At 43.9% G+C, this 25325-nt stretch overlaps 1 protein-coding gene across 6 annotated transcripts in view; it reads left to right on the top strand.

Annotated features, from left to right (window-relative positions):
• FLOT2 (flotillin 2) overlaps nucleotides 1–25325 on the top strand; it is a 456818-nt gene that overhangs the window by 201498 nt on the left and 229995 nt on the right. For 5 of the 6 annotated variants that reach the window (XM_085649154.1, XM_085649151.1, XM_085649148.1 and 2 more), the window contains exon 2: nucleotides 7474–7555. In XM_085649154.1, the coding sequence (XP_085505280.1) occupies nucleotides 7517–7555 (39 nt within the window). In that variant the 5' untranslated portion in view covers nucleotides 7474–7516. Of the gene's footprint in view, nucleotides 1–7473; nucleotides 7556–21468; nucleotides 21560–25325 lie in introns of all 6 variants that reach the window. The other variant, XM_085649149.1, reaches the window with a different exon arrangement.

The following is a 25325-nucleotide window of genomic DNA, read 5'->3' as shown; positions in this document are numbered from 1 at the left end:
TTTGATTTTGCTTCTCCCAGAAAAAATAAAACATTGAAAACTATTGCTTTTAAACATTGACACTCTAAGTCCGCTTGGGTGGCCTTCTGCCGCCGATGACCCTAGCACACTGACATGGCCCCCAAGCTAACAACCAGAGCCACACGCCTGAACTCCACACTCTATTCTTTCTAACTCCCTCTGCTGGTAGTCTTCATTCTGTGTCTTGATTATTTATCCCATAGTTTCTGCTACTCTACAATCCATCGCACAGTGCTCTTATACTTTTTGTTCACCTCTTCCCCTTCTCTCCTCACACCTTTTATGTATTTCTCCATCCCATTTTCTAGTAGGGCTAGGCTGAAAAGAGGGACCGCATCTCCCCCACCCTCTTGTCTTTCCACTTTGATCCCTCACTCAATCACACATCTTCACATGTCCACATCAAGCTACATCATCTGTGGAGTAATGCAGTGCTGGGAATATCCAAAAGGGAATTTAACTTGGCAGTACATTACTGTAGTGAATTAACATTGCCCTTCTGGTCCTTGATAGCATATCCTTTTTGTTACAGTTTTCCTCTACATACATCTCAGAAAGAGCAGCGTAATGTCAGAGAAATCTCAAATGCAATCTCACCTTGCACTCTCCTGTCCTCCTGGACACCTACCCCTCCTCTTCGCTTTACTGGCTAGGTCCCCCTTTCTTTAAGAAGGTCCAGCTACTTATGCGTTCGTAGCGATCAGCAACATTGTAGTAGGTAGTAAAAATGGTTGTAAACTTCCTACACCCAGTTGTCCAGCTAAGCCGAACCATTAATGTAACCCATGTGTCCACCTAATCAGTGCTTTTGTTTCTAAGATTATTGCAACGCGATCTTTCTTGATCTACCTCATTACTTGTTCTCTAAGCTTCACATGGTACAGAACTTTGCTGCCAGACTTGTTCCTGGTCTTTGGCCTAGAAACGCTGGTCTTTGGCCTAGAAACGTATTAAACCTGCACTTTTGTGGGTCCATTGGTTGCCAGTCAAGAAGCGAGTGGTTTTCAAATCAATGTGCTTGGTTCACAAAGCCAATTTCATTTCCAAATCGTCATCCTCTTTCTGACATAGATTTCGGTGGTACCTACCCTGCCAACGTTTGAGATCCAAACACCAACTTTTAATAAAAAGTCCCAAAAGTTTGATAAAAGACCGTTGGAGACCAGACATTATTTGGTGGCAGCTGCTACAAGATTGAATAGGTTACCCCTGTTGTTCCGACAAGAATCGAACCTATTGAAATTCCGTAAACTTTTGAACACCTAGTAGTTCTATTCAATTTAAATTGTTTTCCATTTTGATTTTCTACATCAAGATAGCCCATGTAGGAGGAGGAGCTTCGCGCGCATCCAAGATGGTCGCGTGAGCACAGGGCTCCCCGGACCCTTGCCGCTCCTCGTAACTTATCCTGACATTATCCTGGATTTGTGGATTGATTCTGGAGGATGAACCTTGGCTGAACCCATAACTCTTCTCAGAACGAAAATCGGACCGGGGAGACCTGAAATACAGCGTCTTGTATTTTGGAGGCCCACCTGGGAGCTGTGCCCGGTGCTTTGGTGAACCGTGGGGCCGGGGAGTAGTTGAACAACAACGGCATCGGAGCTTTGCCAATGACCGCGCCCCCACTTTCAGTTTCGCTTTTGCACTTCTGCATGTCCTGATCGAGGAGCCACTTTGCACGGCTGGGGCGTCCTCCGGCCTTGGTACTGGACTGATTTGTGCCTTTTTCTCAACTCTCCCGAGCGGGCTCTCGGACAGTCTGTGTCTGCTCTGCTGGTGCCCCCTTTGCTATCGGTCCCCGCCGGTGAACATCGCCCAACATGGGGGGCAAGGGGGATCACGAGAAACGGAAGACCAAGACATCCCTGCGTGGAGGGCCGGTCCAGAGTAACATCATGGATCGCTATACCCAGGGTAAAGGGACCCCCGGGCCGGCGGGTGCCGTCATGGAGGACTCCGGTGGGGGTCCGTCCGTCCCCACGGAACTCGCTGCAGGACGTTATGGGCGCCATCAACGGCATAAGGGAGACCATCGCCCAGCAGTACGAGGCTCTGGCCCGTAAAATTGACACTGTTGCCGTTGATGTTACGTTAATCCGGGCGGATCTCTCTAAGACTAACAAGAGGGTTCAATCACTGGACTTGAGGACATCCACTCTTGTCACGGATGTATCAGACCTCCAGGCAACTCTTGGCGATCTAAAGTTTGCCAACGACGCGATGTCCCGGCGGCTGGAGGATTTCGAAGGTCGGGCACGGCGCAATAATATCCGTGTCATAGGTGTACCGGAGACTTCCAACAATCGTCCGGTGGACCTTATGGTCGAGGATCTCATCCTCAATCATCTTGCTCCTTCCGGCCTGAGCAAGTTCTTCGCCGTGGAGCGTGCCCATCGGGTCCCGGGCGGTAGGCCTCAACCAGGCGCTCCCCCGAGGCCTATCATTGCAAAACTTTTTCATTACAGAGACTGGGATGCAATGCTGCAGGCCTCGAGGATACACGGCCCAGTCAAATATGAGAATTCCTCCGTCAACCTCTTTCCGGACTTCACCCAACTCGTTCAGAAACAGAGAATGAGCTTTCAGGGGGTGAAGCGCCGTCTTCGAGATCTGGACATCAAATACTCTATGCTTTTCCCTGCCAGGCTTCGTGTGGAGTATGAAGAGCGGACTCCCTTCTTTGAACGCCCCGACACAGTGAGTGACTGGTTGGATTCCCTGCCGGAACCGGGAGACCGAACTGGGCGTACTGGCGGTGCCGAGGGCGGTGGGCCTCTGCAGGACTAATTCTTGGTCCTCCACTTTGACAATTCCTTCTGTGCTCAGCCAGGTTCTACCTCAACTGTATATTTTGTCTATTAATGTTTCGTCTGGGTGCGGGCGGGGACGGGTCCCTTTCCTCCTCTAGGGTCTTTTTGTAGCATGGGATTGTTAGGGCGACAGGCACACTGCAAGTTGGGGGGGCTGTATAGTCCGCAGGGGTGCAGGGTGGGGGGGGTGGCAATGGTGTGGGGGTGGGAGGGTGGCAGTGGTGGATGGGTTGTGTGTTTTTTCTTTTCAAGGCGGTGCTATTGTTTTCTTTCAGTTTCAGGTGTCTGGCTGCGTGCACGGGGGTTCCAGCTTCTTGTGTTGAGATGGGGGGGGACGGGTTGAAACTGATGTCTTGGAACGTCAACGGATTGGGGGACCGTATCAAACGTGGGGTTGTGTTGCAATATTTGCGTCGATTGGCCCCTGATGTGGTATTTCTTCAAGAGACGCACTTGGTGGGAAATGTATGTCATGCTATGAACAGGGGGGGCTACCGACTGGTCGCACACTCTGGCTTCACCAATGGCTCCAGAGGGGTGGGCATCTTACTGCGCTCTTCCCTCCCGCTTGAGATTGACAAAGTTACTCTTGATGATAGAGGGCGCTATGCGTCTTTGACTGGGCGGTGGGAGGGGCAAACTCTTTCATTGGTTTCGGTCTATGTTCCCCCGGGCCTCCAGACCTCCACTTTTTCTGATGTGGGTCGTATGTTACTTGAACTTCCTGATAGTCTCCTGATTGTGGGTGGGGATTTTAATTCCGTGATTTCTGGCGAGCTGGACCGTTACCCTCCCAGGGCCCTCTCTGCTGCCCAGGTGTGGCTCGGCGGGTTCTTGGACACTTTCGGTCTGGTGGACTGCTGGAGGTTGATATATCCGACACAGAGTCAGTACACATTCCACTCCGGGGCCCACGGGAGTCTTTCCAGACTAGATTATTTTCTAATGCCCGCGGCCCAGACCACCCGGGTCCGGGAGGTTACGCACCTGGCCCGGGGCATCTCCGATCATTCCCCATTGTGGCTCCTCTTCGACACCGGGACGCGATCCACCGGGCGGATCGCCCCCATTAACCCCTGGTACTTGCGTGACCCCAAGATTCGCAAGGGTCTTATTAAGTCGCTTGATCAGTATTTTCTGGAGAATGAGGGGTCCATCTTGTCCTCGGTGTCCCTGTGGGAGGCCTTCAAAACGGTCCTCCGAGGACACGCCCTATCCCTGATCGTGGAGGCCAAGAAAGCTAAGAACGGGGAGGTGGTTGCATTGGAGGCTGAGATATCGGGGTTGGAGGCTGCCTTGGAGACGGGTGTCACTCAGGACGGGCTCCATGCCCTCAGCCTGAAGCAGTTCGAATACAAGTCCCTGGTTACTGATGCTGCTCGGACAATGTATAGGGAACAGCAGGGTAGACTGTATGATGCTGGGGATAAGGCGGGAAAATTGATTGATTGGCTTGATAAGAAGGAGAGAGTGAATCGAGTGGTCCCCGTGCTTCAGACGTCGGAGGGAGTGAGTGTGACTGACCCTGGTGAGATTGTGGAGTGTTTTGCGGACTACTTCTGTGCTGTGTACTCCCCTGTTGCGGACTACTTCTGTGCTGTGTACTCCCCTGTGTCTACTAGAGATGAGGCTGACTCTCGTCACTTGTTGAAGGATATCGCTTTGCCCTGCTTGTCGGTGGAGGAGCGTGAGCAGATGGATGCCCCACTTTCGGTTGACGAGATTGCAACCGCGATTCGCTCCCTTCGCTCAGGCAAGGCTATGGTCCCCAACGGACTCCCGATTGAACTCTATAAATTGCAACCGGATAAACTTGCGCCATTTCTCCGTCGTATGTTTTCGGAGTCGCTTGAACTCGGCTCTCTCCCTGATGACCAACGCTTGGCCACTATCGTCGTGATTCCCAAGGACGGTAAGCCTCGGGACCGTTGTGCCTCGTATAGGCCTATTTCTCTGCTGAACGCAGAGCCGAAAATCCTTGCCAAGGTTCTTGCGAACCGCCTGATTTGGTGCATCCGGACCTATCCGGTTTTATCCCGCACGGGAATACGGCCCTTAACTTGCGGCGCCTACATGGCGTACTTGCAAGGGCGGAATATCTTTCAGAGCCGGCCATCTTGGTTTCCTTGGACGCCACGATGGCCTTTGATACGATAGAATGGCCATATCTCTGGGCCGCCCTCGCAAAGTTTGGCTTCGGGGCGGGATTTATTAATTGGGTTAAACTCCTATACGCTGCCCCGCTGGCTCAGGTGGTCGTTAATGGGAGGGTTTCCCGGCCCTTCGTTCTTGGGAGGGGCACTAGGCAGGGGTGTCCGTTGTCTCCCCTGCTCTTCGCGTTAGCTTTGGAACCGCTCGCTGCTTGGCTCCGTTGGGAACCGTCGATAAGAGGGATCCAGTGGGCCCCTGGCTTCGAGGATCGTGTTTCGCTGTACGCGGACGACATTCTCTTGTACCTCACTTCACCACGTAAGTCACTCAATGTGCTCTTTGACATCCTCACTTCCTTCGGCAAGAACTCTGGTTTGATCATTAACTGGTCCAAATCTTGTGTCTATGCTATATCCGGTGACTTTCCTCTCTTGCCTTCTCGTTTTCCCATTAGGGCGTCCAGCGCCGGCTTTACGTACCTGGGGGTGTACGTCTCATTGGACCCGGCTGTCCGCTACGAGCATAATCTCCTCTCTCCACTTCGGAGATTGAGGTTAGACGTGGCCCGTTGGTGTAAGCTTCCCTTGTCCCCCCTCGGTCGCGAGGCACTTTTTAAAATGATGTCTCTTCCCCGATTTCTTTACGCACTCCAGAACTCCTTTGATATTATTCCGGCGGCCTACTTCCGGGAAGTAGAGAGCTTACAAAGGAGACTTGTTTGGGGCGGTCGTGCACGTATTGCTCTTGCAAAACTGACTCTCCCCTGGTACGACGGGGGCATCGCGCTCCCGGACATCAGGAGGTACTATTGGGCTTCCCAGCTATCTGCTATTAACCATGCCACCTACTCACCTGGTCCGAATCCGGCCTTCGAAATGGATAGATTTTTGTTGCCTGGGGGCAACTTTAATAGAGCGCTTTACTCTCGATCGGCTGGGAGGACCTTAACCGGTCCCACTAAGATTGCAGTACGCTTGTGGAAGGCTGCGAATGTGGCCATGGGCTGGAATGATCGCTTGACGGGCGCGACCCCCTTGTTTGCGTCTGACAGATTGGGAAGCCTTTGGACGACGAAGGGATTCGAGCGTTGGGACACGATTGGCATCAGCAGAGTAGGTGACCTTTGGGTGAAGGGTGCGGTTAAATCCTTCTCAGCGCTGCAGAGTGAGTACGAATTGAGTGAGAGGGAGTTCTTTCGATACGTTCAGGTTCGCCACGCTTTGCTCTCGGCCATCGAGGCGGGGACTGCAGTCCCTGTGTCTTCGCCACTCGAGGACCGCATACTCGACGGTCACCTGCCCGACAGTACTATTTCCCTTATCTATAAAAAACTAATAAACATTCGGGCAGATCTCCTTGTGCGTCTGCGGGAGGCGTGGATCGGGGATGGGGTGGAACTGGACGACGAGGACTGGCAGTCCGCGCTGTCCTCCCCTAAGGAGGTGGCTATACCCGCGCGTCTCCGTCTTGTCCAGCTTAAAATTCTCCACCGTGTCTACGTGACGGGCCCTCGTTTAGTTCTGATGGGTTTCTCTGAAGACGGGCTCTGTAGGCGCGGCTGTGGGCTCAGCGCCACTTTTTTCCATGTTCTCTGGGAGTGCCATAAGGTTGCGGAGTATTGGCTCCGGGTGCATGCGGTCATGGAATGTGTCACTGGGGTCGCCCTGTTGCCTGAGGTTCGCCGATGTGTGCTGAACGTGTGGGAGCCTAACGATTACAATGCGGCTCAGACTCGGTGGGCGGCCCTTGGGAACATGGTTGCTAAGAGGGACATCGCACAGCTTTGGGGTTCCCGGCGGCCTCCCACTGTGTCAGTATGGAAGGAGAACATGGACTGGTGCATGTGCAGAGAGAAGACTGTGTATGTGGCCCGGGGCAAGCCGGGGGCGTGGGGTAGAATGTGGGGCCAGTGGAACGCGTACCGTGGGAATATCTGCACACCCCCCTCGTGGACTCATCTGATGCTGCCTTGTCCCCCTGATCCTGGGGTTCCCGGACTATTGCATTTCACCTGTAGATGGTTCTGGCTCTCCCGTCGCCCCCACCTCCCCCTTGATCATCCTCATTGACCACCCGAGGGTGGAGTTGGTACTGTGTGGTCCCCCAGCCGTGGTTAGACGCCTCTCTTTCGATGATTTCCGCCTTGTCTTTTGGTGTTATTTTATTTTTTCTTTTTGTTTGTATTTCTAAAAATTATGTCTCCGGATAACTTCTGCGGTGCACTCAGTACTTTGTCAATTCGGCTGAGCCCCAGGGGGCCCATTGCTTCCTAGATGTTGTTGAACATGTGCATCTTAGCGGCCGGCCCTGGTGGTTGTAGGCCCATGTTTGTATTGATTTTTATGTGCAATAAAGGTTTTTCACAAAAAAAAAAAAGATAGCCCATGTGGGTGAATGTTTTGTGTTTAACAAAATATACCATACAGTAAATGTACACAATACACTGCCTGTGGCTGTGTGAGTATAACTTCTGTTCATTGTGTTGCAGGTGCGTGCTGCGGATCAGATGATAAGCAGTATGTTTATGGAGGATGGGCTTGGGCCTGGTGGTGCATCTCAGACACACAAAGGTAAAGAAAACCCTCTGTGATTGTTATGTGACTGTGCAGCTTTAGCTTTAGTCCACACCTGGTTATGTATATTATGGTGATTGCACTTCTTATTGTCTATCTCAAGGATTACATTTCAGACATTCTTTCAGCAACTCTCTATAGTCTATACTAGAACCCTTAATTTGAAAAATTAAATCTACTGTTCTAGAGGAGCTGCTCTTTTAAGATTACGAATGAAATTATTCAGTGCAAATACCCGGAATATACATACACCCCTGAAAGGTGCAGCCTAACCTAGAAGTGATTGCTAGTTGTGTGAAATCGGTAGCCCTACTCTTTCATTTGTACCCTTCCTTACAAATATTTTTGCAATATAGGTACCACATACTAAACAAAAGCCTTAAAGTAAGTTCGGAAGCTGTTAAAGAAAATAACGCTGAAGAATCGTACCATTTAAACTACACTCTACGTCATGGGTTTTTTGAATCAAAGAAAACACGTTGCTATTTTTACATGAACACTCATTTGTTCATGCATTTGATTTTACTTATTTGCTTCCTCACTCACTTCAAGGTACAAGGCACAATTGCATTAGAATAATTTCTTATTGTTGTTGCGTTTAGTTTTAGCTGTGTTTTTCAATTTGTGATCGTCGAAACTGTTTGTTGTGAGTATTGGAGTGTGAATTTTCTTTTCTCCACTGTTTTGATGTGGGTTCTCTGATATTTAACTGATGCATCTTGTGAATTTATTTGGAATACCGCAAGCACAATTTCTTGGCATTAATGTTCCTGCATTCTGTTCTCTACACAAATTAACAACTGTTTGGGTATCTTTGTCCCTAAGTATGTGGCATTCGGCCTACTATAGCATCGAGGATAGTCGGCTACCCCAGAATTGCTTTTTTCGTTTCCAAAGCTATGAAGGTTGTCAATCTTGAGGTCGTTGCTCCAAGAACTGTCGAAGTAGACATCCACATCCGCATCACTTAAGCTTTTGCTCCAAACTCATTTATCCGTTTTTTGAATCGTAGAACGACACTTGAAGACCCTATTGTCCGGTGCTTCATATTCTTAAACGCCAATGAAAGGTAGCTCATTAGATTTCTAGATTATAATATTTAGCACACATTCGACTTGTTAGAGCACTGATTTAATTCACATTAGTAGTACATTTGAGTGAAAGAATTAAGCAAACAAAATGATTGTCATGGCTCACTTAAATGGAATTCTCGATGACTTAAGTCAATAGGCAGTCTGCGTTGCCTTCCTCTTCCTTATCCCATGACAATTTGGTGGATAACCCTCTGCCTTAGTGAAATATTAAAGAGCCCACCTCATCATCTCAGCAGCATGCTGAGAAAGACGCAACAGCCTGTGCATATTCCAGCTGCATCGGCCAGCCCTTAGTAAACAGTGTTCAAGTCTTTGAAAAGTTTATATTTGTGATTAGGATGAGATGGTCCAATTTGCGAATCTTTTCTATGACCTGTGAGCGTTCATTTTATATTTGGATTGGGGAAAGGGGTTTTGTGAGATCTTCAGGACAAAGGTGCTGAACCCCCCTTGATGGTGTGAGTCTTATTTAGCCCTTTAAGCACAGAGGTCGTTTATCAGCTTTGTACAGCCAAAACCTTGAACTGCATCTCCTAGTTTATATATCAAGGTTCAGGAAGTTTTTGGTCTCTCATGACTTCCACTATATGAGGCGTAGGAAGACCAACCCTAAAGGAGGAAAAATTGATTATGTACTCATTTAACCTTTTCACAAGTCAAGCTTTCGACTCCTTTCGGAGGATAGCCGCTTATTTGTCTTTCCATCGAGAAGTATGCCTTTTTCTTTCTGTTTCCAGTTCATATAATGTTGCTTAACTAAAGCTTTCAATGGCTCATACAAACTCTGCTAACAGTAGACTTCTCAGAACCCGGATTTACCACATATGTTGTCCAAGTTCTTTTTTGGTACCCTCCGATATCAAACCTCGAGGGGCCTTCACTTTAGGAGACCCGGTCTTTGGTGATAGATAACTACTGATTCTTCACCATGGATGTTTTCTGAATGAGAATGTCTTTTCCTACGTGCGGGATCCTGAAATGCATTTTAACAGGAAGCATTTTCATTTTATTTAAATGCTGTCACAATGCAAACGTGTTCTGTAGGCAACAATTTATTTTTACTGTTTTTAAACAGGCAATTATGATTGCATTTGCTCCTGAACACATTTGTCCAAAAAGCCCACTTTAAATCTTCCCCGGAAAAGGCAAAAAAGCACGAAGCAAGAATAGTGCACATAGACTTAACACTTTACATATTTTTAATAAAGTTGTTGTAAGGAATCCTGTGGCTCGATTGTCCCAGGATGCTTTTCTTTGCCTGGCAGTTCACATTTGGGGCATATGTTTAATGTAATTTTTTATGCCTCACTTGGTGTGACGTAGTTTACAACTGCCAATGCTATGGAAAAATGACTTCTCTGACAAATTGTAAAAAGACAAAATTAGGGTATCTGAACAGGTGGTACATTCTGTTGAGTATGCAGCAGAACTATTGGGCGATAATGTTTATCATAGTGTGGTCTTAGGCCGTTTTTCATAATTGCATCCTATTTCCCTTTCTTCAAATGTCTACCGGAAAATTTCCGTAAGAGCAGACTATTCCTGATATCACGTGGATGACGAAATCCAGAAGATTAAGACTGTGCAAGAGGCTTTTTAGGTGGTGGCATTGCACCACCAGAAAATCTACACATTCTTGTGGAAGAGATAACAGCCTTATGAACATAATAGGAGCAGGTTTTTGATCTTTAAAGATTAAATGAATCCATAAGGGGCAGAGGAAATGAAGAGCCATCAACAAACATCAACAGTGCTGAGAACAGATTCATCCAGTAATCGGAAAGTAATGACTTGATCACTCTGTCTCTGTAGGTCAAGACCCTGGTGGAAGGAAACTTATCATGCCATCTTCCAACATGGCAGAGTATTACAAACTACAAATGTGTACAAAGTACTGTACACACTGAACATTCCACCATTGGTGTCAAGGACATTTGTCCTTCACCAGGTGATGCAGAGGTGCAGATCTCAAAGCTCAGGAGAATCCCAGTACGGAAGGAAGGAATCCTGTGCTTTTTGTTGCAATCAACCTATGTGCATGTCAGTAGTTGGAGCCTTTAAGAGATGGTAGAAAGTCTTAGATATATGTAAACCTTCCTCATATACTACTAGTAGCTTAGCAGAAGGCACCTGAAATCTTACACAACATTGGACAGTATAAAAGCTCCTAGAAATCGATAACTGCTCAAATCCAGTCGATCCAATACTGGGGAAGTTTCTGGATATGTATCACAAAAGCATATCCTTAAGGGGCCAAACTGCTTTCTAATCACCAAATATTTCAGAAGGAAGCACTTTTACTCCCAAACACAGCTGGGTGCCCTCAAGGATCCAGTTCATGAGAGTATTTTTTTTCCATCCCATGCTTGGCATAGACCTTCTCACTTCCATAAAGGTTCGCTGCAACATCCAGAATTTGGAAGTCTATGTGAACGATAACTCTGTTGACCTGAAGGTTCCAGGGACTTAGGGGACTGCAGACATCTTGCGTGGGGATTCTGTAATACTAAGTTCCACATCAATGCTAGTATACACCCTAGAATTTATATGTCCATACAACCTCATCGTGAAAACAAATGAAGGCCTTATCTTTGTGTTGATTAGGTTACTGTTAATCCACAGACTCTGCCATTATCAATGGCCTCCTGTGTACTCTTTTGTAAATAGGGACCTGATCAGGATACACGTAGACCCAGTCAAGAGGAGTGGATGCAATGCCAGTACCTCCTTTTTTGCAAGTAGGAAACTTGTGAGGTTGAGCATACATGTAGGGAAGAGATGTGTCTTGAGTAAAACATGACATGTGAGAGCCATAGCAGCATACAATTCTTTGAATTAAAAGAATTACAAGTGTTTCCTGCCCCACCACTGTAGCACTAGGTGCTCACAAAGTTGATAATGTGGGCTATTTATGGACTAAAAGTAGACAGTAACAAACACAGGACCATTAGCCATTTCTTCACACACTTTTTAAATGCCAAAGCAGCCTGCTAAGTAGACATGCCATAAAAGAGCATGAGTGAATGTTGAACAACAAAGGGCTTGAAGAGATTTGCTCCATTTGAGGTATAACATTCTCGATACTTTTCCCACCACAAGAGAGGCAAAATGCTAAGAATATGCGTTGGTGTTTCCATGAGTCAAAATCCAAATGGAATGCCAAATTCATAGACTATTGTCTAAAGCACCCTGTTCCTATCCTCCCCAAGGTGAGCTTCATTTTGAAACTGCTCAGAACAAAGGTGATCTTCTTTGCCCTGACTAATCGCAGCAATGATCTTATTTTCAATCTTCTCCCATTTTGCCAAGTGCCATGAAGTCACTTCAGCTCAGGCTGGATTTCCTTTCCAAGATGTCTGGCCGTGTCCAGTACTATTTCACATCATCCTTGAACGTAATGTGTGCATCTGAACCTGTGTTCTTGTAGCATGTATAGTAGGCATGTGTTTTTACACAATTTGATCAGACGCATTCAAGTGCAAAAAAAAAAACCTAATTTGCTGTTGATGTAAGCTTCTTGACTCAGTGTGATTCCTGCCTGGTATTTTCTTATGTTATGTTTTTGTCCAACTTTGGCTTTCAATATTCCTCTGGAAAAGTAGATATGACAGGAATTGCTGCTTTCCACAACAGTTAACTTCCTGATGCATTATATTTCACCTGGTCCCTCCTGTTAAGAAATCTGCCGCTCTTTACTACTTGAATATAGTGGGTTAAACCTGATAACCCCCCTTTTAGACCCATGAGTCTGACCTGAGCCTCATGTCGCGTTAGAGAAGGCAGTTGCGATTAAACTGAAATTCAAGCCCTGTATACCCTTGGACAGCGAGGTGTCGTTAAGAACCTGCCCTTTTTACTCCCAAAATATGTCAAATTATTTGGAATCTTCCTTTTCTTGATTTTCCCCAAGTTGTTCTCCCCAACCCCAGGAGAGAGAACTTCTCGTGCATTAGGGGTTGCATTATTTTATCGATATTAAACTAAAGGCTAAAATCAGGATAGTCCTTGTCCTCTGATTCAGCACGCTTGAAGCAACCTATGGTTAGATGGATATTGGCCTGCCTGATATAAAACGGGCCCCTTTCTGAACGAGCATCCTCTGCTACTCTGATGAGAGCCAGTCACACATGATTACCATTACTACAGTGATTGCAGAACAGACACCATAGTGAGCGCGGGCTTCCCAGCACAGCTTGGTTGCATGGTTACAGTGTAAACTTCCTTCTCCTGGTTTGCTCCTGAGTGGAGGGAGAAGAGTGCGCTTGTATTTATGAAAATCATAAGACCCAAGATGCAGAAGGAGAGGTTAAACATTGACTACTACTCGATATTGGATGTTTGGATCAGTGATCTGTAAGTTAAACCGATCTTGGTGCTCTCTGGTCAACCCCGCGCGTACCCGTCCATTATGGCATTTCTTGCTGTGGTACATGACATGTTACAGCTTCTTCGATGTTCCTCAAGATGAAAATCTCCTAAGAGTGGGCCTCTTTTCAATCGCTACATTCAAAGCTTGGTTTCTGAAAAATGTATTTTCCCCATCAGACAGTTCTTTCTGTTTCATGGGCATATTAGCTGTCGGAGATTTTTTCTCCAAGTGGTTTATGCAAGAATTAATAGTCCAGATTCAGTGGTAAAGAAAGTTAAATTTTCCTAGTAGGCAACCTTGTTTTAACCCCTGTCTCAAGATGATATCTAACAAGATACTTGGCTGGAAGTTTTGTCATGGCGTCTTTAAATATTGCTGTGGAAATAGAGCGAAATTCCCAGTGGATAATCATTATTTGTTCGTATTCAAACTATCTACCCTTTATATTCCTTTCTGCATGAGTGCTTGAGTGAAAGTCATTTAGATCAGTCTGTATAACTGTTGATTCGTTTTCTAAAAGATGACTTTTATGCGATGGGCGGTAATGAGGCAAGCATACTTCAGTTATAGTGCATTTTTTAATCTCTGTGTTCTGTTTGGTTTTTATGACCATTCATTCACCTCTCTTTGTAAATCCAAATCGGCTGTTGTCATGCCGACAATTGCTTCGCAGAAGATAGTGCATGAGCTGCACATTGATTTGTTGACCTGCTAAAAGTTTTTCAGTAGGAAGGTAGTTCTTGCATCTCAATTATTCCCTTACTGCTCTTTGTGTTTAATTTTAGCTATTTAAATATTTTCCAGTATTCATCTTTGCAAATAAAAGAAGCGTAGATAGATAGGCTTGAGTTTAGGCGACAGCTGACGTACAGGTATCAAAGAATCGTGTCCTGTTTGTTGGTCCCACTCCCCTCATCACAATATTATTCTAATCCATACGCGATGTGTCTACAGGCAGTCACCGCTTCATGACATTTAAAGCCTGCTTTCAGATTCAAGAGCCTGCGGTATCCGTGTTTGTATACGCCCTAGGGAGCAGTCTTTCTTCTGTGTTGATTACATGTGTTTCCCAGAAGCATTCCTTTTCTTGAACGTGCTACATTGTCCCTGTGTCAGGTTACCTTTAAGCATTCTTCTGCTGTCCTTTTTTGTACCTGGTGACAGTCGCCGCTTGGCAGACTACTTCAAGTATTTGCGAGTCTGACATGTAGATGACGGGATGATGTGACAAGTACACAATTCACGCTCTCTTCCACCCCCTCCCTCGACCACCCCTGCCGTTTTGTTTTCACCCACTCTCCCACCTGCTGGATATAGGTACAGGTCCATTTTCATGAACAATTTGCAGTCTCTTTGGAACCGATTCTGAGGTACAGAATGTGCCTGCCTATGCGAAAATCTGTGGGACATTTTGTGATTTTGGCTGGACAATTGGGATTTTGTGGCCAGTGATAGCACACGGGTATGTCAAACAGTTGCTAATTTGTGAAAGCAGCATTGAGAGAACTGCATTGCAGGTGAGTTTGTTGATATTTTGGAATGTGTGCTTCTTTCATAGGTTCTCCATCCTGGGATCTCCATTGATAGTCATAAATAGTGAATACCTTTGCCCATGTCCTGGAACACGGAGCACATTTTACAAAGGAAAGGATTTTTTTTTTTTAAATAAATGCCAGTCTATAGGCAGCATCGACAACATTAATTTATTTTATTTCTTTAAAAAAAAATTCCAATCACAGTTTAAAAAAGGGCTGATTCATGTCCCTTTCCTTGTTTTTAAAGGGAAAAATATGCTGGTGAATGCTGTAGTTAGGCTACAGTTTGCAAAGGGCTGAGAAGAAGCATTGCTCCTTTTGAGGGGGCTGGTCCGTTCACTGTCGTATAATAATGCACAGAGCTGTTGAACTTCAATAGTAAATAATTTAATCTCTTCAATTAGCAAGATCTCCGATCTCATTTCACAACCTTTACGGACAGTGATATATCAACAATTTCTTGCTTCATTTCACATCTTTGGTCGTTTTACTAGCTTTGCTTTTATATGGACTTCATTTTTCTCTTTTTTATTTTTTTTTGCAATTACAAAAAGGGGGCGCATGCTGGTTGTGGGACACAAGCAAAGTGCACAACATGTGGAATGAAGAAATTAAAGAGGACATTTTGTAATAGTCTTAACTGACTTCTATTGTGTCGTGACTTGTCTGTTTTGTCAGATGATAAGACTCTCAATGACTGTTCTGCTTCGCAGGCTGGTTCAGATTTGCAAGCTCCACTTAAGGGTTGTGCTAACACTATGCCGAACACTACAAGATGGAGACTGGAAAAACGAACAGTAGTGTCGTGCCTTATTGCCACTCTCCTTTGACGTTATTGAGGCACGTTTATGGATCTCGTGCAACTCGTTTGCTGTCATGTTTGATAGCAAGACAGTTTATCTTCAAGGCATTTGAAACTAAAGATACTGTTGATGTCTATAGCGCTTTCACCATCCATCCATCCATCCATCCATCCATCCATTCATTCACAATGAGCAAGGCCCAATGGATTGATCAGATGAAAGTATTCTCTTTTGGTTGCACAGTGGAGTATCCTCTTCCACACCAGAAGAGTTCAAACACATGGCGTTAACTTCCGACTTGGTGACTGAAGAAATGACTTGCACTGCTTTAAGCTCCCTGCTGTTAGTTAAGCACGTGCCTCACAAAATTAAACTTCCTCCCGAGAGGCCGAAGAGAAAACAAGCCTGTTTATGGCATTGCCTTTCATGTAATCAAACTCCATCCAAACTCACGTCTCTCACTCCAAAACATCTTATGCTGACTAATGTGACTTAACATCAAAATCTCAACAGGCCCTGTATTCTTTATTCTTCTCTAAAGCTCCTGCTCCTTAAAGGATTTTTTGCGATTATTGAAACGCAGAGAGTCAGCAGCTGCTGGCTACTTCTAAACATTTGACTGCATGCTTAATATAGAAATGTAAATCACTGGAACAGGGCCCTTTGTTCATGACTGAACATCCCCAACCCAGATTAGTTTGAGTATTTGTCATTGGTAACGAAATGCTCATCCGATAATTTTTGCCTGCCTCAAAGTAGGAGGGAAAGCAAATTAATTATGTGGGCAGGGAAATATTGAGCATGTGAGCCCCTATCAGAAAACGTTGTTGCTTCAACTTTGTTAAGGAGGTACAATGGGCCTCTGTGGGTGTCCAGGAGATTTTCTAGGGACCCAAAAATATGATGCAGTGTACTTCAGAGACTCAATATGAAGGGCTCCTGGCATCCAGTCACTTGTTGAGTGCTGCATTAGGCATGTTTGATTTTCTACTTCATGGCTGCTGCATAGAAAATCTGAGAATTGTCTTGGCCAATGCAGACGGGGTTATGATCCGAGCACAGCAAGAAGGCTTAACCTTCTCTTTTCTGGCCACTCTATTTTTAGAGCACACAGATTGCTGAATGGAGCAGATTTGCTGAATGTACTAAATGAAACTGTATTGCTGAAAACTGTCTGTAGTAGACACCGAGAAAAGGAAGGTGCTTCATAGGCCTCTCTACAAGTCATCTGTAAAATGCTTCCTACTAAGGGTTCAGCCCCCTTTTAGGCAGTGAGAGCAGTCTTACTGCCACAGGAGTCTGCATGAGCGGTGAGGGCCTCTGCCCTTTTGCTTTTTCAGGAGAGCCTCATGCTCTCGCAAAGCAACAATCCTTTTATGCGTGCTGCTCTTGTAGACTTGCAGAACAGTATTAAATGCAGATTTCTTCTGACCATTCTGTATGGTTGTGCTTTAAATGTTCAAATAACTCAGCCCTGTTACTATACTAAAAATGTCCATATGTCATCAACAAGTCAAAATACAAGAACCAATTTAGGTGTCCTTACAGAAAAAAGGGGCAAACTTATTCCCTTCATCTCAGAAAGACAAGTATTACTGCTGTGGTTCATCTGAACTTGAAACAGCTGAATAAACCGAGAAGTTCACAATGTTAACCATTAATCCAATGTTTTTCTCCACGCCATCAAGGAGAGTGGAAGTGTGCGTAGATTTTCAGGTACTATATACCATTTTAAAGAAGATTGCCAGTGTGAAATCCTCCCTGTTCAACCAAACATCAGCCCTATTTGTGTTCTCCAAAAGGACGGTGCTGGGAATGCATCTCGGAAAGAGGTTATTCCATGGTACATGCCTGGACAATTGAATAAGAAAAAAATAATAATCCTAAATTAGTCTCAACAAAGCCTCCGAGTTATGACAAGATTTGAAGCTCCACATAGCCTCAGAAAATCGACTTCGTTTCCAGTGCAGACAATTCAGTATCTGTTAGATCTTCTGTGCATGTGAAAACTAAGTTTTCTTCAGAGAAAAGACATTCTACAGCCCGAAGAAATGCCTTTTACTTCAATTGAAATTGCTTTCAACAACATAACAGAGAATCCTCTTTGTGTGGACACATGTATGCTGCATTTATATTGTTCCAAATGCTTACTAATCCTTTGGAAACTGGGAAGATGAGTTTAGTCCGTCTCTATAAACCGCATGCATTTTCAGCTCTTTTGACGTCCTAACACTTTTGTCCTTGTCCCTAGCATTACATTTCCGTTTTCTTTCTTAAAATATGTAGAGCTGAAACCTTCTTGTTTATTTTTCAGGATAGTTTGTTTTTCATTTTGCTTTAGTTTTAAATGTCTGCAGCTAGGCAGAAATTAAAAGATGTGCATCATTGTATGTGTTCTCCGGTATCCCAAACATGGGTGCATGGTATTCAATAATTATGTCTTCAATAAATATTCCTATAATGGGGAACCAGGATTGCAAGTCACCTTTCCTTATTATGCACTGTTGCCTATGTGTCCCTCTGCAATCATGTCTCGAAATGTACCTATTCTGTGTCTCTCAGGTTCTGGCTACTTGCAAGTAAAAAGTAGTTTTGTGGGGGGAAGCCCTCGGTCAAACTTGAAGGAGAAATTTCATGGCTCAATTAATATTGGCAACTCGTTTCTTGATGATACTATTGGATAACATTACTTTTGACTTAGTCTTCTGACTCGCATTTAAATTTGGATGACATCTGAAGCAGGTTAGATCTTAGATGGATTAACATAAACTTCCGTGAATTTCAGTCCATTTTAATTTCAATCGCAGTATCTTTATCTTTTTGACAGTTATAACGCTTAAGTTCATTGGATGATGTCTGCCTTGTACCCATTATAATTCAGTTGCATCTTTTTAGTTGATTTTCAACTTGTGTCCACATCTAACTTTACTCCTGCTTTGGTAGACACATTAGGTCATACCCATTTTTGAAAAGTTATCTTGGTGACCCATTTTTATTGAGAGTATACAGTTTGTAACCTATCATTCATGTTCCAAATTGGCATCACCATGGATCCGGGCAACCATTGCCAATAAATCCAGGTGAGGATGGAGTATTTGTCATAGTACGAATGTCATTGGAGTAAGATGTCCCTATTTTAGGCCTGTATTATGGAACAGGGCTCGTTTGGTGTGAGCGTGTTAAAACACTGCACAGCTTGCTCATTGTCCCGCTATTTCTTCTGACTAGCTCAGTGTTTGTCTAGGCTGATCCCACCTTCCCCTGTTTGTAAAATTCCTCATCAGTGGTGATAAAACTGGAAATGTTCAAAGGCTATGGTAACCACTTCAAATCTTTCTACAAGCATTAGGTGATTGAGATTTTGTACCTGCTAGACTTCATAGCATAATGTGTTCTTGAACACCATACATGTAGATGTCGAGGGTAATTCTTGCTGATTTCATTTAATTTTTGTTACGTTAGCCTAGAACCAAGTATCAGACTTAAATTAAGGTTTAAATATGTTATTGTCTTTTACTTCAGAGTACGTGGTGCATATGGCTTCATTGCGTTCTTTCTCATCTTCATTCTCAGTGGGAATAAATCTTAGCTGTGTGAGCACTAACTCCGAGAGAAGGACTGTGTGGTTAGGACTTGTCATTCAAATCTATATTTGATTTCCTCTCCAAACCAATGTTTTAAAAACCTACAGATTAATTCTCTTTAGTCACGTCTCTTATTTGCGGAGCCTTTTCTCAGCACATCATGCATCTGTTTCCTAACAACAACAAATACAAATGCCCCACTGTTATATATTCATGGTTAAACACTGCTTCTATTCAGATTGCTCATAGGTCACAGAGGAATGCTGATAGCCTGATTTCAGGTGCTACAAAGATTTCATGACCAGTTTCTATCACATTCCCTCAGGCTGAGGGCATTTGTGATGAATTGCTTAACTGCAGTTCATTCTTTGCGCTTTCGCCACCTTTGTTAAATTTGAGTTTCAGTAGGCATCCTGTGAAAGACTCGACAGCTTGACAGTAAAGCATTGGAGACTTTCTTGGGCGGAGCAGGCAGTAGTTGTAAGTAAGTATTCTTTATCCAGTTCGCCATGAGGTTTCTCCTTCAAGCATCATCCTTTGAGTATTCCAAATGTTTTTCAATATACTTACTTAAATGGCCCCTCCCCAAAATTAGAAAAGCTTCTAGAGCTTTTTCTCTGTCTCTTTTTCTGAGTGTTTCTACTTTGCTTTTTTCTTGCATGGCTTTTTCAAGGATTGATTCCACACGAGAGTACCCATTATGAGGTGTTGTCTGCTCTAAAAGGTGTCCGGAGGAATCTCTTCTGCTGCCCCCAAATAATCATTGGCATTTGTGCTGCTTTTTCTCCCAACAGGTGGTCCACCCAATCGCATAAATGCCACAAGTTTATGTTGCATTTGATTGTGATGTAAATTGGTTTATGGAATCTGCAAATTGTCCCTCTTATAACAATACTAAAAAGAAAGAGTAAAAACTGGACTTTTATTGTTTTCAGGTAGGGGATATATCTTCTTTGGAAAAGCCTCCCAAAAGATCATTAACCATGTTGTAGACATAAGCGATAATGCTGGAAACGCCATGGGAAGAAAGCCTGCTACGCAATCACTACAGATGCTAGAATGTTTACTACTTTGATACAGTCAGTGTAAAGTGGGCAGCTCTTGAGGAACACCCCCTCCTAATTATGGTGGGTTTATTCCGTCTCTACAGCCTGTCTTTATTCCAACTTTTCCTGGTATGGAGCATGGATTAATTAAAGCCTATGCAGTTACAAATCATCAAACACACAAAAGATGATTGGAGGAATCCTAACAATAAATCTAACGACTTTCAGTCACATGTGGTAGCGTTCAAATCTTTATTCTTTTTGCCCCCATGCCATCTCAGTTTGGATCCAGCTATATGCAAATCAGTCTTGACCCTACTCTAACAGGAACATTCCAGCCAAAACTGTCGGGCCAGGCCCTCCCCATACCAGAACACCAGCAACCCAAGACGGGTTTCCTCCTGGCTGGGGCTTATCAGTCTGGTATAGCTTGGTTCCTGTGGCAGAGTGAGCATGGGAGACTCGGCTGGTCATAACTTTGCAACTTAGGGTGTTACATCAAACATACCAAAGGTATTGCGAGGAATGCTTGCAATAAGTATAACCATTGGCACTCTAAATCATGCCGCAATTTAATTTGGCAGATTGGATTCTTTTTTTTTTTTTTTTTTTTGCCACTCCCTTCACTAGCTGCATGTACTATATTGTAATAGAAATTCCTACCTTTGACTTGTGAAGCACTTGTTGCTTAGTGATAAACCGTGAAGTAAGTCATAACTGCATCTTATTCTGGGCGAGCCAAGGCTTGATTGCCCATTACCTCAAAGATTTTGTTCTTAAATTTAGAAGGGGACATAAATGAACAGATTCTCAGCTGTTCAGGATAACAATATATGTTGGTATTATAATGCAGCCATAACGGAGCCATATTGTACAGAGTATGGTAAAAAATAATACTAGTGATCATACATAGATGTGAATAGCACCCATGTGCAGGCACCAATTTGCCTTATTTTTCATTTACTCCAAATGACCTGAGGATTTGGATTCATTGGCCCTTTTTCAGGGGTTGTTACTACAGTGAGCAGCGTTCACTTTAATGCCATGAGCGGATGTCCCAAATCAAACTTGAAAAAAAGCTTTTGCTTAGCAAGATATTTTATGTTGAAAAGCATGCGCCCGTTGGCTCACTTGGAGCCACACGCTATCATTTAACAGACCCACTTTCAGCCAAGTATGGTTGTGTGAACACCCTGCATCACTGTCTGTTTTCAGAGTTGGTTTTTAATATACTGGCAATTATGTTGTAGGAAGGCATCTGGTTAATTACACGCAAGCTTTTCTTTTTTAGCCACAATGCATATAAAAGCTCTGCTTCTGACAGAGGATTATTAATGGGGAAGGCTTAAGCCTTTTTAATACACTGCACGAAGGAATGCAAACTTCAAAAAGTCCAGTTTTTATTTTGGTGGATTGAGTTTTTTCTCTCTAGTAACCGCTTTATATGTTTGCTGTCCTACCCTATTTACTGCTACTCAGACTGTCTTTGGAGGTTATGACCATCCTCTGTCGCTGTGAGAATATTGAGACATCGGAGGGGGTCCCGCTTTACGTAACAGGGGTTGCACAGGTAATAAAGTACAAAGCTTCCTAACTTTGCTGTTAATTTCCCATCTTTCTCTTTGTTTTCATACAGCAACAGCAGAACGGGAATTGAAAACTAACCATTTCCTTCCAGTGGCATATTTAATACAACAGCCTCCTCTCCCCTTTGCTTTCTCTCCATACTTCTTTCTAGTGCTTGCTTCTAGCAATCAGTTCTGTGGGTAATGCACAAGTAAACGTACTTTGAAATTGGGTTCTATAGAATCATGGTTGGAAGTACAACCTGACCATTTAAGTAACTGATGTTGATTTTAAGTAACGCTTCTGACATTTCTAGATACTTCGAAGTTACTTATCACAAAATTGTTTTGCAGCAACAGGACCTAGAACTACATAATGGCTGTTTGGGGATTTGTTTAACTAGTAGCAGCTCAAGGCCAATAGCAAAATACTAAAAACATAAATTACAACAAACTAAAATAAAACATTTAGACTCGCAGTCAATGTTTCCAGGTTGAGTTGTGTTTTTTTCTTTTCTTATGACGTAAATGAAATGTGCTAATTCCACCAAAGGGAAGTTAAGCATCACCCCTAGCAGAATACGAGTTAGATTTAATATTCTCTGTAGCCGTTCACTGGCATACCAGTTAGAATTTGTTTTCTTTGGTCATTCACTGGGATATGTCAGACTGAGTGGAGCATTATTGTTTACACCCTTATTGCCACTGACGGTACCAAATTAAAGGCTGCTTTAAAAAAAAAAAAATCCAGTGCATGGATTTTTGTAATCCATGCACTGGAACTATAAAACATGTGACTTCATAACACCAATGAGGGACTCTTCCTTCCTTTGGTGAGTCTATTTTCCTTTAGGGAGAAGTTATTTTTCTGTTTTATCTGGAATGTTATGCCGGTTGAAGCCAACACTTGTGTGTTCAACCTGGGCTGAATTTCACATTAAGGCACTGTTTTAAAGTCGATCCAGTTGTATCGCTAATTGGATGCTGCCCCTTAGGTATTGGAGTTGGAATCAGACATTCTGTAATTTTGAAAAATTCTAAAAATGTGGTTGCCTCCATCTGAATAATTCAAATTATATGGGTTGATTTACTAATCTGAACACTAACCATTGGGTGATGCTCACATTTGTGATCCAGATCAAAAAGCAACTAGCTTGTTTCTTCCACCTTAGACCCACAGGGGAGATTGACAGTGGGAGTGAAATTGCATTACCTAGCATTCAGCTGTGTCCCTGAATTTATTTTAGCCATGAACCGTTTAGGGTTAACTCCTACATTCGGTCTAGGGAATAAGTTGGTGGAGCTTCCTTACCCACTTCTTCATAGCTGGCAAAAAAAAAAGTGTCAAGTAGGTAGAGAAGATACTCCACTGGTCACCTGAGATGGTCAAAGGCTGACATTCTAGGACTTGATGACTGCACAGCAAGTCCAATTCATGCAAGGCATTTTTCCCCTCTAAAATACAGGCTAGTAGGCACCAGCCACCAGCCACCGAAGCGAATAGCGAAGACCTGTGCAGCTATGTGAATGTATCAGTGGGGGAAAGTACCTTATCCTAATGATTAACATGACAATTCATAGGGACATAGAGTTGCCTAGGATAAGGAAAGGGAGACGTTTGTTAAGCTTGGTGAGCGATTTTCTGCACAGCATGATCATCATCTGCTCTTTATATTGCATCTCGAATGGTAGCTCGATATATTGAAAACATAATTTGAAAATTCCTCAACAGTGTTGTGAGCTGTCTATATATGGCAAGGTCATTGATCCCATGATCGTCCACACCAAGACTTAATACACAAAAGATCCCAAATAGGAGAATGAAATGATCAGTGGGCATGGCAGGATATGTAGATTGATCTGGCTTGGCCCTTCCCTAACATTTTGGCGGTGGTTAAAGTTGTTGGAGAGACCTGGGCGTGGACCAAAGATTTTTGCCAACTGGATTTGGACAATTTGCCTGTTGGTAAATGCCTGTTGTGCCATCTTGATGAAGTGGTAGACAGCTTGTGGTTTTTTTTAACACACTTTTATTATTTTTTTTACATAGGGTACAAGTACCATTCAGAATACGTGCAGATGTCAATGATTGGTGCAGAGCTTGTTCATTAAGACAGAACACAAACTGGGAGCATTAGCCTTCTCCAAGGTACAGAGTGATTGCTGTTTAGTGAGCAGTCTTTTTAACCCCTTCAGCGCTGCGCGGATTCCCCCGCGGTGCTGAAGGGTTCTAGCGCGGGCGTGGTCATGACGGAACGGTTCCGTCATGAGCACAGCTCAACCGATGCTCATGACGGAACCGTTCCGTCATGAGCATCGAAGGGGTTAAAGGATCCTCCCACTGTTTTGGACAAGAAGCAAACATCCACCGCAAATGTTTTCCCCTCAGATATGTTTGGATGACTAGCTGTGATAGAAGTTTGATTGATTGCCAAAGCTTTCTGCTTCCAAGGGGTAGACAGTATACATTTGAAAGTTACAAAGGTGGTTGAAACCTTTCTTTCTTTACACGGGCAACAGAAGAGCAACCAAAGGAAACTGCAGAAGAAACCATTCTCTGAAGGTTGGATTGAACGGTTGCATTTGCAATTAGATCCTATCCTCAGTCACTTTAGTTTTTAAAAGACCTCTCAGCCTATAGGCAGTAATAGGCTCCTTTCCAACTGAGAAAATTTGTCACAAAGGAGATTGTAGATCACCTCTGAAAAGGGGTATTGTCAGGATAAAACCGTGTCTTGTAGTGTTCTTTGCATTATATCTAATGACTGGTTGGTCTCTGTGGGTGCTGTCCTGATGAGTTGGTGACCTGCTTCAGCCCGCTGCTTCTTGTTGTCCCCACTTACCTCCATGGGCATAGTATTTACGATTCCATGGCAGTACGATGTCTGTGGCTAATTTCCCCTTCATGCCCCTAATTTCAGCAATGGTCATCTGCTAGAAATCAAACAATTGCAAGCGGATACTTTTGGCCTGCCATCGGGCATGGCATGCCCTGCCTGTACTTCATTCCTCTAATACACAGAACACTTGGCAGATGTCACTTCCAAGTACCAAGGAAGATGTGTCTGTACATGCTTAGAGTTCGAGTGTTTGACCACACCACTTAAGTGTTTCAGAATCCTAGGAGAGTCTTAGTACTTGATCTTTGTGCTGTTCAACACCACATTGTCCCTCGTCTTATTCTTCCTCCTCAGTCTAGCCCACAACATCCAGGCAAGTTTATTCATCAGCATTATCTACATGGACCAGGCATCCAAATTTCAGAGCGAACAAAAGATATTTTAAGTAGTAATTAAAATGAACCAACTGGTCAGTTCCCACTCTTCTAAAATATACTTGACTCTTTTCTAATTTGCTCCCTTGTGATCTGATCAGTTGAAACGTTGTTGCCACATTGTAGCCAGCAACAGTGCCACCTTGAGATCTGAGAGAGACATTGTAGTTGTTCTACCTGACCGGCATTGTACTGTTCTGTACCTTTATTGGGACCTGCATCTGCTGTGACCATAAAATTCTTCCAATCCTGAACTATTTTAGTTAGACAGCTGTTGACTGAAGATAGGGATTAGTCAGCAACATTCTTTTCATGTGTTGAGCAGGCTTGAGTTCTAGGGTTCTTTCTACTTACAGTATTTGCACATTAGCTTCCCATACCGGTGGCCTTTTCTGTTCCATAACAAGTGTTGGTTTACTAACCCTCCACATTATAGATACTTATTTTGTTTGATGGAAAAAAGCACCTTTTCAATAAGCCATGTTTTCTCAGGCAAA

This window comes from Triturus cristatus, chromosome 3_2 (genome assembly GCF_964204655.1).
Source record: "Triturus cristatus chromosome 3_2, aTriCri1.1, whole genome shotgun sequence".
NCBI classification, from domain to species: domain Eukaryota; kingdom Metazoa; phylum Chordata; class Amphibia; order Caudata; family Salamandridae; genus Triturus; species Triturus cristatus.
This window is presented reverse-complemented; position numbering and strand designations above follow the sequence as displayed.